The 13,899-nt window shown below is 48.4% G+C and overlaps 1 protein-coding gene across 1 annotated transcript; it reads left to right on the top strand.

Moving 5' to 3' along the window:
- Positions 1-12,890: 12,890 nt before the first annotated feature.
- LOC119385389 (leukocyte elastase inhibitor B-like) lies at positions 12,891-13,586 on the top strand. The gene has a single exon (XM_037652836.1). It carries the CDS (start codon positions 12,891-12,893, stop codon positions 13,584-13,586), a length of 696 nt encoding a protein of 231 aa, XP_037508764.1.
- The last annotated feature ends 313 nt before the right edge of the window (positions 13,587-13,899 follow it).

The following is a 13,899-nucleotide window of genomic DNA, read 5'->3' as shown; positions in this document are numbered from 1 at the left end:
CAGCGACGCTCTTGTGGCTGTCACACCGCCTTCTCTGATTACGCTCTCAACGGACCCTTGTGGGTTCGGCAGCGGCATGGCATTCGGTTGCTGCAGTTACGTCTTTTTCGTCTTGCAGATCACCGCCCTCTTCGATCGTTGCGAAATGGATGGAGGTGTCACACCTCCCTGGTACCTGCGCAGTACATCATCTGATTTCCATTGCGCTTCGCCCACACCAAAGGACACGTCTACATCTCCGCTATGCTTCCAGTGGCCTTCGACATTGCGCCCCGGCCTTCCGCTCTCGCGCACTTCGAACCTCGAATACAGAAATATCTCGTCATACAGAAATATACATACCAGAACCTCGCCATACAAAAATATCTCGTCATACCAGTTTTCGTATATATCCATTCATTTAAATGGCCGCGAGCGCCCCGAGACCATGTCATGTAAATTATGCTGTACATGACATGCGTGTCATGATTTGCACGTTAGGACCTGTCATTATGTTCGTCATGAAGCCTTGTCACGCCATACCGATTTTGGTATATATAAAATTAACGAACGGCCGCAAGAGCCCCAGAACCGTGTAATGTAAATTAATCATGCTGTCCATGACATGCATGTCATGGTTTTCATGTTACCACCTGTCACTTACGTTCGTCATACAGTCGTGTCGCGCAATGCCAATTTTGGCGTATATCAAGCTAGCGAAACGGCCGCGATCGGACAATGAGCGTGACATGTAAATTATGCCGTAAATGATATGCATATCATGATTTTCAATTTACCACCTGTCATTTATGTTTGTCATACATTCATGTAGTGCAATACCAATTTTGGTGTATATAAATCTAGCGTAACAGCCGCGAGTGCGCCGTGAGCGTGTCATGTAAATCATGTCGTACATCCCATGCATGTCATGATTTTCATGTTACCACGTGTCAGTTATATTCTTCACACAGAAATGTCTCGTTGTACCAGTTTTCGTATATATCCATTCATTTAAACGGCCGCGAGCGCCCCGAGACTATTTCATGTAAATCATGCTGTACATGACATGCGTGTCATGATTTGCACGTTAGGACCTGTCATTATGCTCGTCATGAACTCTTGTCACGCCATACTAATTTCGGCATATATAAAATTAACGAAACGGCCGAAAGAGCCCCAAGACCGTGGAATGTAAATCATGATGTTCATGACATGCGTGTCATGATTTTCATGTTACGAACAATCATTTGTGTTCGTAATACGGTCATGTTATGCCATAGCAATTTTGGTTACACCCCATTAACGAAACGGCCAGGAGAGCCCAACGTCGTAGGCGGATAGATAGATAGATAGATAGATAGATAGATAGATAGATAGATAGATAGATAGATAGATAGATAGATAGATAGATAGATAGATAGATAGATAGATAGATAGATAGATAGATAGATAGATAGATAGATAGATAGATAGATAGATACGCTCAAAGTCGCAGAAGTTTGCTAATAAATGCTTTGCATTTAATATCTCTGTCACTTTTACTGTACACGCGTTCGCATTTTTTTCTTTGCATAAACTCCCGGCTATCTACAGTAAAACCTCGGTGATACGAATCTCGCGGGGTTACTAAAAATATTCGTATCATCCGAAATTCGTATCACCAGAAAACATAAAAAATTAGTATGCGACAAAAGAAAGTTGGCATACGTTTTGATTTAGTGTTTCAGTGAAGTTTTGAGACGTCAACGATCATACTTGTACCAGATGTGTTGTGCCCCGTGACCGCTAGTAGCCCGTTCCTAATCTTTCTACGCTTTTCTACATGACACCAGAGTACTGTGGCGAAAGTGACTTAAAAGCGCTTTGCACACTAGAGCACTGCACGGGCCTGATTTTTCGGCCCGGGCCCGCTTTATGAGGCCCGAGCCCTGCCCGGGCCCGTGGTTCCAAGCCAGGGCCTGGGCGTACATGACCGAACCGAGCCCGGCCCGGGCCCGTGATTCCAAGCCCGGGCCCGGCCCGGGCGTTCATTGCTAAACTTAACCAGGGCCCGCGTGTTCATGACCAGGCCCGGCCCGGGCCCGCTAGAGGATATTAGTTGTTGATGATGAATATTAATGATGCCTTGCGCTTTGTAGTGGGCGATCGGACGGAAAATCCGGTGTGTACATGCATCGAAATGTTGCTTTGCCCGCGGTGGTAGCTCAGCGGTTAAGCTGTGTCGCTGTTAAGTCCTAGGACGCGGGTGCGATTCCCGCGGCCACGGCGGCCGCATTTTGATGGGCGAACACCCGTGCACTTATCTTTAGGCGCACGTTAAAGAACTCCAGGTGGTCGAAATTAATCTAGTCCCCACTACGGCGTGCCTCGTAATCATATCGTGGTTTTGGCACGTAATACCAAAGAATTATAATGAAATGTTGCCTATATGGCACATGACAAGTCACTGCAATAAGAGTATAGTGAAAATAACGCATAGCAACAAAATTTATTTAAAAGAAGTGTACAACTAACACGAAAAAGCGGATAGAAGCAAACCTGAAACATTTTCTTCAATGCTCTTTTCTACACTCGCGTTGGAAACATTAATACACAATTTTTAAAAGAGGCTCCTGATTAATAATTTGTTGCAGCAAGATAAAAACTTTAACGTTATGTATAGTGAACAGCCACCAAAAGCAGATGAAATATAAATCGTTCACATTCTAACGTTGTCACGGAAACGAAATCGCCATGTACAATATAATTATATAATCAAGCTGCTACACAACCTACTTGATGCTATTCCAGATAAAAGGTTTCACCCTTTTAAGAGCCAGCTCTTTTTACGTGTCACTTCAGCGTGGCCCAGAATGCCTTAGACCATGCAATGCAGAACGTTTGCGTGTGCTCGAAGGCCCGACTTAGGCCTTATGAGTGGGCCCGAGCCCGGCCCGCAGCCCCAAGCCCGCGCCCTGCCCAGGCCCGCGGCTTCAAGCCCGGACCCGGCCCAGGCCCGCACTTTCAAGCCCGAGCCCGCCGGAAAACGCTTCGGACGGCCCGGGCTTCCGGGTCGGCCCGGGCCCGTGCAGTGCTCTATTGCACACGACAGATAGAAGCCAAGCTCCTTCGCCAAGACCGTCCGCTTCGCCTCTTGGGGTCTTCGTCCATGTTTCATGGGACTTCATGACGGACCCGCAGTCCAAGTTTCAGTCTTGTTTCATAGAACGTCTGATTGCGGGGGCAAGGCTTGCATCGACGTGGCAGGCACGTGTTAACACACTACAAAGACGCTGCTGCATCGAGCACAGGAGCACGCGTCAACACGTCGAAAAAGAAAAAAAAAAGAAAGCGCGACGTCAACGTCATCTGTAATATAAACGCGAAGGCGCATAAAGGCCTCCAAGATTCGCGCGCACTATCAACGACATCAACGACGCACCGTTGATGGTCGCGCAGCGCGCATGCCCGCGCCCGCGCGTGACTGCCGCGTCTTCCGCGACAGCGCGTGCAGCCCCTGTTCGTACCTGTAACAACCGTACTCCAATACATTGCAGGTTAATGGGCATTGGCCGGGACCACAGAAAAATTCGTATCACCCCGCAATCCGTACGAACCGTGATCGTGTCACCGATGTTTTACTGTAATCATACGAGGTCTGCTGGCCATTTCCTTTTTTTAGAGCTCTGGGACCTCATGCTGTAATATTCTTACCTACCATGTAACTCCAACATAACTGTCGCAACGAAAGTGACTTGATTTCATGAGAAAATTAAGGAGCCATGTCCTTGTCCGTCGTAACGTTCTAACCTCTGACATGCCCAAGTATCCCCCTTCATAAGAACACGGGTTCAGGGTTCCTTCAAAGGTGTCCACCTTTCAGTGAGAAATAATTCGTGGTAAGCATATTAGTAGAAGTAAATTACCTTGTAGTAACATTATTTTTATTCGCTGATATCGATCATCGATATGCATTATTTTTCATGGTCCTTCTTTCCTTCTGGACGCTTGTTCTTCCAACAACTCTTGGCACCCGGTTCATGACCCACCCATTTTGTTACCCGGGTATGCGCCTAAGACGTAGATCATGATGACGAACAAACGTTCACGGGAAGAGACTACATTCGTTTGAGACCACAAAATACAGATGTCAAATTTAGTTTGGGTATTTCCTAATTCATAGGAACCCGTCCTTTCACCTACTGTTGTCAATCATATGATCAGGGTAGTTTCAAATTCGAGATTGCACCATATCGAGACCAGCATATCGAGAAAGAAGAAAAGAAGACTGAAAATTCAGGGGTAAGTGCCGAAGACGCGGGCTTCTGTTTTTAAACCGCAAAATTCCTATTTTAAATAGTGCTGACTGCTCCTACCATTTCCTTCTGCTAAAGCGTATTCCACAACGCAATTATTTACATTTGTCAAAGCATCCTCCGCGAAAATTTCTACGTAGATTCTTCGTTTACGCTTATTCATTTCATAAGCATATATTGCGACTGATCTAGTGCACCCCAACCACATTAGTATCAACGCTAGTGAAAATGTCAGTCCGGAAGGTTGTATTGAGCTAAAAATAACGCTTTGTTGCACGAGTGACTGTGGTTTCCGGGCCGTTCGAGGGGCTTCACAGTGTGACGGCCGACGTTAGTTAGGCTGACGCTGCTTTCTCACGATGTCAAGAGGAAAAGAATCGCACATCATGCAAACCCAGTCGAACCCGGCGTGCCTACAGGCATCATGTGCCTATGTACAAGCGCAAAATGTCAGGTATTCGGTCAGTGGTAGACCTGAACACTTGAAATGAATGTACTAACTGATCTATCAGGTCATCTGATAAGCTATGTGAAGGCACGGAGACGGACCATAGATGTCACCCAGTTTTCCTCATATGTCAACCAGCTTGAGATTTTTTTTAACACGAATGTGTTTTATGCCGGGGCCCATTAAGACTTTCATGACACATTTCAGTCACGGAAATACGTCAGCAAACTGGACGCGATCAGATGGCAAATAAAACAAGACGAGAAGAAAAAGCTCCGTGAACAGGAGTCGAACACACGACCTTTCGGTCCGCGACGATGGCTGGCGCGCGCTTAACCAACTGCGCTATCGTCGAGCACATGAAGGCGGCTACACCAACGCGCCTTTTATCTCTCACGCTTTCCTCTCGCAGTGTTGGATCGCGGGGTGGTGCCGCCATCTGTAAGCGGTCGATTGAAGTAACGCGTGGCCTCCGCGATTAACTCCGACAACGCGCGGTTGCTATGGCCGTCCCATTTGGAGTGTTTACAATAGGAGAAGTGTAATTTTGTCGAGGCTTTAACACAGCACAATTTGGCGTCTTCCGGCCAAGCATCGCTCATAGCATCGATCCCTATTAAATTAGCTATTCGACGCCCGCCTGTCTGTCACGCCGCGTTCCCCGCTCGCCCTATGCGAAATCACGCTAGAGGGGAGAGACGACGCGCGTCGCGTTTCTACCCCGGCCGTGGTGTGATCTTTTTAACTTTTTAACATTCCGCGGGATAGTGACCTGAGCCCTAGCTCAGCGTCCAATCAGCGACGCTCATCTGGCTGTCACATCGCCTTCTCTGATTACGCTCTCCCCGTGCGAATTGAACGGCCTGAGGAACACTATAGCAACGGCGCGTTGCCGGAGACAATCTCGGAGGCCACGGGTTTATGACAATAACAAGCGCCGACTGCTAACGTTGCGGTCGACTCAGTGCAGAGGAGGCTTTCGCTGCGCTATTGTAGGAAACTCTATGGTCAGTGAAATTCGGCGTGCGTGGTGATTTGATTCGGTGACGACGCCGTTACATGGCTCTCCTTTCGCGTCAGCGTGTGAGGGCCGCTTTCAAATGGACCGACGGTATTTCTCCGCCGCCTATTGCTTCGAGTGCATTGGCACTGACTAATAAAGCGGCTGCAATAAGTGACGCAGAAAGGCAACGACGTCGATGGGGCGCGTGCCGGTCAAGTGAGTGTTTTGGTGCAGAGGCACGTGAGCAGAATGCAGTACACTTGCACGCGTTCAGGGCTCGAGCTACGAACTCTGCCTCTCACGTTCCTGAAGCGCTCTATCATAGGGTACGCCTGAGCGCAAGCGCAGGTTACTATATCACTAGGGAGCACACACCTCGCCGTTTCTCTCCTCAAATGACGACTCTTTGAAAGAGTGCACATCGAGTACCAGTCTTTATTATGTGCATGTTCACGCCATCTTCATAATATGCTGTGTTCAGGTTTATGTTAAATAATAGAGCTACCACAAAGGTTTAATCATGACCACGGACTTTAGTCGTACGGACGGAGATGTGCCACCAGGCGTCAACGTGGGTGCGTTCACATCAAGCGGTGCTGTATCTGCCAAACACGAATAGAGATTGTGAAAGCTCTCATATATCAATGTACAATAAATATTCAACTACTACTGTGAGGACGTGTTCCACTATCGTGTTAAAGCGATTCCTATGACGGAGAGAGCAACCATTTTTTACGCACGACATTTAACGGGGTTTGCATGGGTGCACTGGCCTCTTCTAGGAGACTGTGTTTTCCTAAAGAAAGTCGAGTGTCGGAACAGAAGCCACCCGTGCCTGTTTGGGTAACCGATCGGAAAGCGGCGGGAGCGTAGTTTTGTAGCCAAGTTCTCATACACTCCACGGTCGCGAATTTAATGCACGTGCTCAAGATGAGGTGGTGGTAGAAACATATCAATAATATTTGTTCTACCGCTGAAAAGAAGCTATGGTTCCTACGGCGCAAGTTAAAGCTCGCTCCAGCACCAGTAAAGTTAACAGAGTATATAGCAACAATAAGGCCTACACTAGAATATGCAAGCATCATATGGGACCCTTATCAGAAAGGATTAATCAATAAAATTGAGCGAGTGCAAAGAAGGGCGGCAAGATTTATTCTTTCAAGGTACTCCCGCACTGATTCTGTGACAGATATGCTGCAAGAACTAAACTTGCCCACCCTTTTTGAACGCCGTCGCATAGCCAGACTAAAATTCTTGTATTCACTTTCTCGAAATACATTTAACTTTGATGTAGCGCAGTACCTCATTCCACAGCATGTCCGAAACCTACGAAGCGATCACCGCAGACACTTCCCAATCCCCCAATCTCGGGTAAACACATACGCATACTCTTATTTCCCTAGAACCATAAAAGACTGGAACGATTTACCGGAGACTATATGGGATTGTTAAACTTTAGAAAAATTTGAATCCTACACTACGAAATATTTTCTGAGTAAATCTTCACGAACGTCAACTCTCTTTCTCTTGCGATTGAATGTAGCTAATCTCACATATTCACGTGAGTTGTAAAATTTAGTATTGCGATGTATAATACTGTGAAGTAGGTGATGTAATCTATGTATAATGTAAGTTGGAGAACGAAATATTGTGATGTAAATTTTCCTTCTATCGCCTATGCATTGCTGCTTTATGTTTGACGTGATAATTGTCAGATCTTTTTACTTTTTTACTATTTATGTATACTGACACATTATGAATTCTAGAAAATATGTATTAGCTATACGTTGCTACTTCATGTAAACAATGATTGATTTGCGCCATATTTGCACCCCGCCCCTGTAACGGCCCAATCGGCCATCAGTACCTGGAAATAAAAATAAATAAATACATAAAATGCCAGTGTGTGAACGCGGGAGCCAAGCCTCCTGCATGGCACGTGGGTGCTCCCTCACTTTGAGGAGGCACCCTTGCAATGCCAAATAAATTAGGGACAGATGCTACTACCCTGTATCAGCGTTTGCACTAAATAGATGCTGTCCGCCATGCTCTGTCCGTGGCAAAGGCCGCATTCGCTCCCATGCTGCAGTCTGCCAACGCATGGCCAGGTCATAAATGCGCTGTAAGCTCAGCGTCATTTCGCTTACACAAAATGGGAGCACATAACACTGTTTCTTCGCTCGGCAGGTGATGTATTTCGCAGATGCGCACGGCCGGAGGCCATCTCTTTACTCCGGTGGGAAAATGCGCAGCGCGAGCTAGCATTCACGGGTTTACGTAGCTCGGAGATTTCTGTATACTGCCGAGTTGCTCGAGGGACCTAATTCTCGCAATGGACTTTCCGCAGGATAACTTGCAAGAGTCGCAGGTAACCTTTTCCACGGCGCACGCCTTAGCGGGCAGCACTGACGACAGTTATATCAATGCCTTGAAGGTTGTCGACGACAACGTCACGTTACCGCCGAAGAGTAGCATATTGACTGATAACCTGCGACATATTCGACGAATTCGACGACTATGAAGGCCTTGCCGAGGCAAATATTACTGTTTCTCAAACGGAATCTGCATAGCCCGAGGCCTTGTTCGGCTACAGAATAAAGGCTCGTATGTTCTGTCGACCAACTTCAGTAATGAATTTCGGCACGTCCCTGAAGGCACCGCTGTCGCCTTTGTCAGCGATATCACCGACATCTCCGAGATCGGCACGTTGCAGGTGACTTCACCGGATGCAACTTCTGCTAACCTAGGTAGTCGCATTCACGTTAATGCTGTGTCATATCCGCAAAAGGAGCGGCTGCTAAGCCTTGTGAGAGAATTCTCGGGTTGCTCCTCCACAGCATCGAAAGTTCAGCGCACTTCCGTTACCAAACACCGTATTGTTACAGCGGAGTGGGCGCGGCGTCTTCATCAACATCCATACCGCGTGTCCCCAAAGGAAAGGGAGGCGATTAAGCGTCAAGTTCAGGAAATGCTGTATGATGACGTCATTCAAATGTCGACAAGTCCATGGGCGTCGTCTGTGGTACTAGTAAGGAAAAAATACAACACACTTCGCTTCTGCGTTGACTACCAATGACTTAACAGAGTCACCAAACGCGATGCTTATCACCTGCCGCAAATTGATGACGTCTTGAACCGTCTACGCCATGCTCAGTTCCTTACATCACTAAATCTCATGTCAGGGTACTGGCAAATCCAGTTGACGAGGGTGACTGCGAGAAAACCACGTTCGTGAATCACGACGGGTTTTACGGATTTAAAGTACTGCCTTTGGGTCTCTCTTCCGCTCTCGCCAGATTTCAACGAATGGTGGATACTGTGCCCGCTAGACTAAAGCAGCAGACATGTCTTGTATACTTGGACGACGTCGTTCCCAATCACGTTCGACATCTCACACGCATAAAAAGCGTACTCACAGCAATACGCAAGGCAAACCTCACTGTCAAGCCTGAAATCTGTTACTTTGGTTACCAGGAACTCAAGTTACTAGGCCACGTGGTGAGCCCTGAGTGGGTTCAAGCAGACCGAGAAAAGTTGACTGCCGTTGCCGAGTTTGCTCGTCCTGAAGACAAGAAGGCCATTCAGCAGTTCCTTGGCTTCTGTGCCTACTACCGTCGTTTCGTTAAAGGGTTCTCCAAAATTGCGGAACCCCTTACGAGACTAGCGCGACAGGATGGACCCTTCGTGTGGACGGAAGAGGGACAACAGGCCTTCATAGAGTTACACCAGCGACTTCAAACAGCTCCAGTGCTGGCACATTTTGACGATACTGTAGAAACTGAGGTTCACACGGACGCCAGTAACGTAGGACTCGGAGCCATTCTAGTTCATTGGCAGGACGGCACAGAACTGGGGATCGCTTATGCGAGCCGCAGTCTCCAAAATCACTGAAGCTTTGCGAGGACACTTAGGTCACTTGGGCTTTGCAAGCACATTAGCGCGCATACGCCAAAATACTTCTGGCCACAGTATATTCGTCCGTTCAGCGCTGTCAGAACCTGTCGTGAGTGTGAGAGGCGTAAAGTTCCACCCGTCAACCCTGCCGGTTTCCTCCAGCTTTTGAGCCCGCCTCCAGCGCCCTTCCAGCTAGTGGGAATGGATCTTCTCGGTCCGTTCCCTACGTCATTCTCGGAAAATGAATGGATAATCGTCGCAACCTGTTTATCTAACTCGATATGCGGAGACAAAAGCTGTACCCAGGGGAACTGCTGTCGAAGTGATTCTTCGTCCACGACATTGTGTTGCGTCACGGTGCATTTGCTGTTCTCATCACTGATCGCTGTGTAGCATTTACTGCGGAGCTATTGCAACGGTCGCCAAGCTCACGCACACCTAGCACCGGAAGACCACAGCCTATCATCCCCAAACCAATGGTTTGATGGAGCGATTAAGCGTAACACTGGCCGACATGCTATCGGTGTATATTACATGGTGTGGAGCAGAAAACATGGGATGAAATTTTGCCGTATGTGAGGTTCGCTTATACTACAGCTGTGCAAGGGACTATGCACTTGCCCAAACAGCAATTCTTCGGCAGTGCAAGGGACGACCGAGCTTACATCATTCGAGCTTGTTTACGGACGTTGCGTCACAATACCGTTAGTGTTCCCAGTGGAACAAGACACCAGTAGAAATGACGGCGTTGACGACTTCATTGAGAAAGCCAGGGAATCCCGCCAGCGTGCTCGAAACCGCATTCTCACGCAGCAGCATACCGCCGCTCGCCGTTACAACCTGGGTCGACGGAACGTCCACTATCAACCGGGTGGCTACGTGTGGGTGTGGACACCTATCCGACATCGTGGGCTCTCGGAGAAGTTCTTACGACGCTATTTTGGCCCTTACAAAGTTGTACGCTGCCTCAGTGATATAAATTACGAGGTGGTGCCCCAAAGCTCTGATCCGTGTTTGAGCCGACGACATCCACGTGCCGAGGTTGTACACGTAGTACGGACAAAGCCGTAGCACGCCCGCGAGTGATAAGCAACCCCGCCACCCCTTCGCATTATGTACTACATTACTTTGGTTATTTTTTTTTCCTTCACGCAACCACCTTTCTCCATAGTACTGATCTATTGCACCTAAACCGGTCGACTGAGACGGTCGCTCTTGAGAGGGAAGAATTGACGCAAGGTAGGCTGGCAACTGTAATCGCCAGCCTCTTGAAAGAGAACAACGAGATTAGTCGGTGTGCGAGCGCTTTTGTGGTGTCAACCACTTTCTAAAGCAGGGGTTCTCAAACTTTCTGGCCTTGGGCAACCCCAACGGCTTTTCCAGAGTGCCGCGGAACCTCGAACTTTTTCTTGAGCATGAAGACAATCGAAAGCGGAAAAAAAAAGGAGGGGGGGGGTAGGTTAAGTAGGTGATACGCGCACCATAGTAGTAACCCCACGTTGGCCTGTTCTCTTTTCCTTAATATCGAAGGCCGTCGCCGTTTATGCAGAACTCACGATAATACTATACACTTACGATTCCCCCCGCGCCGCTCCGCGAGACACGTAAAGCGTCCGCCGACGATACACATCATGGTTCAGGCCCCGCGCAGCCTAAGCAGTGTGTTCACGCAAACGAAGCGCCGGACGTACAGAGGCCTGTTTTATTTTTTGAAAAACAAACAAGGAGGCATGCCAGTCGCACAGCGAAACGGCCGTCGACCGAAACACCGGTCGTAAAGCTAAGCCTAAATACTCGTGGCCCATAGCCGGCACGAAGGGACACCTCTTACGCGTATCAAAGCGCTCGTCGCGCGTTTTGATTACAAAACCGACATACAGCTAGTGGCAAATCGCCGCGTATGAAAACTGTGCCACGTGAACGCCGACGCACCATGAGCCACGAATAAAGTGCCGAGGTGCCCGTTAATGTTGTTTGAATAGTTTGGAACGCTCACGAGCATGAATTACCAGCGCTCCGCGCGCGTCCTGTCACCACGGGTGCGCAAATCGTGCAAGTTTCGTGGCGCGCACTAGACGACCAGTGCTGCTACCACGTGGGTCTCTCGCTACCTGCAGGCACCCGATATGCTGGATGCAGTGTGCGATGGCTTCATTTAATGCAATATGCAATGCGAATTTCCTTGTTTAAGTAAATAAATTAGTTGCTAATGGGGGTAAAACGGGAGCGGGTTGCATTCGTTCTGGCTGCTCGCGGAACCCTGAGATGTCCTTCACGGAACCCAGTTTGAGAACCCATGTACTGAAGTAAACGCCCCTGTTTTGTATCTTCGCCCCTTTGTCTTCTAGCGTATATATGTTAGCCTGGTCACGCTATAAGAGTTCCTATCGCAATTCTCGTTGTTGATAACTAGACGATTCAGGCGGAGCGAAACTTCCGCTGAAGCGCGGAATGGATATAGCACTCGAAGAAAGTTGTTACGCTGTTTCGGTCCAGTTTCGGCGTCATTGTCAAAGTAAACGTGCGCAATGTTTTATCTATTTATTAGTGCTTCCCTTAAAGACGTTCAAGTGAGGGTACTGTATAGACAAGGGTTGGGAACTTTAAGCCGTTTCGGTAGCCACGGTAAACCATAGGACCACTGAATAGGAAAGCAGAAAATAGTGTTTTCCTGCTTCCTTGCAAGTTTTCGTGCATGTTAATGGGTGGCAGACGTGCTGCAGTGCGTTGCCCAGCAAGTTTACGAACCTGTACCGAATAACTGTCTTGAAGTCCAACCCACACTTGCTTTCTTTTTTTTTTTCCAGGACCAGCTCCACAATGCTGTCGACAACTTATTGTGATGCGCTGCTCAAGTTTACTATACGCATGTACCAGCATCTGCAGTCAAAAACATGGAGAACGAAAACGTTGTGTGCTCGCCCTTCAGCGTAACATGTGCGCTCGCAATGCCTTGCCGGCGGAGCGGGCAGCACCACTTCTAAACAAATATTTGCCCTGTTAAACCTCAAGGCGAGCAAGTACAAGATCCGCGAGCATTTTTGCAGCTTGCTGACGATGTTGTCTGGCTGCGCTCCTGATGCCACATTCTTCGTGGCCAATCGACTCTACAGTGACAAGCGATTTCCAGTCCGAAGCAGCTACGTAGTTCTCCTGGAATCGTCATACAGAGCAACGCTGAAGACCGTCGACTTCACGAGCGGCCACGAGGCGGTTACGACGGGAAGCCAACGCGTGGATCTCGGAGCAAACGGCGTCCAAGGTTCGAGACATGCTTCGTCCCGGCAGCGTCGACTCCCGCACTGCGCTCGTTCTTACCAGTGCCATCTCCTTCAAGAGCTTTTGGCAATTCCCTTTCCCTCCCGTAAATACAATACTTCAAAACTTCCGCATCGACTCTAAGACCAACGTGCGAGTGAACATGATGTTCACAGACAGCAGTTTCAAAGTAGGCCATTCAGAGGAGCTGGGTGCCAGGGCCTTAGAGATACCATACAGAGGCGAAAAGGCATCGATGGTAATCCTCCTGCCTGATGAAGTAGACGGGCTATACTGCCTAGAAGAGTCGATGACTGGGACTAGGATCTCCATGCTTCTTGCAAATATGAGGTTGGTGCAAGACGTGCAAGTCAGCCTACCGAAGTTCAAGTTCGATTATACCTTGCCTCTTAAGGAGACTATGGAAGATCTCGGCGTCAAGGACTTGTTCACGCCGGGCGAAGCGGATCTCTCGGGTATATTCGAGAGCGGTCGGCCGGCGGTGTCTGAGATAATCCACAAGGCGGTAGTCGAGGTGAACGAAGAAGGCACCGAGCCTTCGACTAGCATGACCAGTGCGGTAATTGAGTCTGCCGGAAAGGTCGCTGCGCAGGCAATGCGCTTCACCGTTGATCATCCTTTCATGTTTCTCATCAAAAGCAACGAACCTGATGTCATCCTCTTTATGGGTTCAGTGAGAAAACTGTGAGATATGCGAACAAAAACAGTGCAAAGATAAACCAGCCAACCCCTTTGTTTTTGTCTCTAGGCAGTCACGTCGACAACTCCAGAGAGAAGGGGTCTGAAGATACTGCTACATGTGGATCCGGTCTTGCAGAGGCGTTCCGGTATTCGGTCCACCTGAACGTGTCTATGAACATGCCACAGGTCTAAACACAGCATGAGCAGATCTACCACTGTCGAGGAAAAAACTGCTTTACATCTTATTAGATGGAATGCTGACATGCCACCATGTTCTTTTCACATCCAATTTAGTGTAATACTTCACGCTGAGCATTATT

This window comes from Rhipicephalus sanguineus, chromosome 3, assembly GCF_013339695.2.
Source record: "Rhipicephalus sanguineus isolate Rsan-2018 chromosome 3, BIME_Rsan_1.4, whole genome shotgun sequence".
NCBI classification, from domain to species: Eukaryota; Metazoa; Arthropoda; class Arachnida; order Ixodida; family Ixodidae; genus Rhipicephalus; species Rhipicephalus sanguineus.
This window is presented reverse-complemented; position numbering and strand designations above follow the sequence as displayed.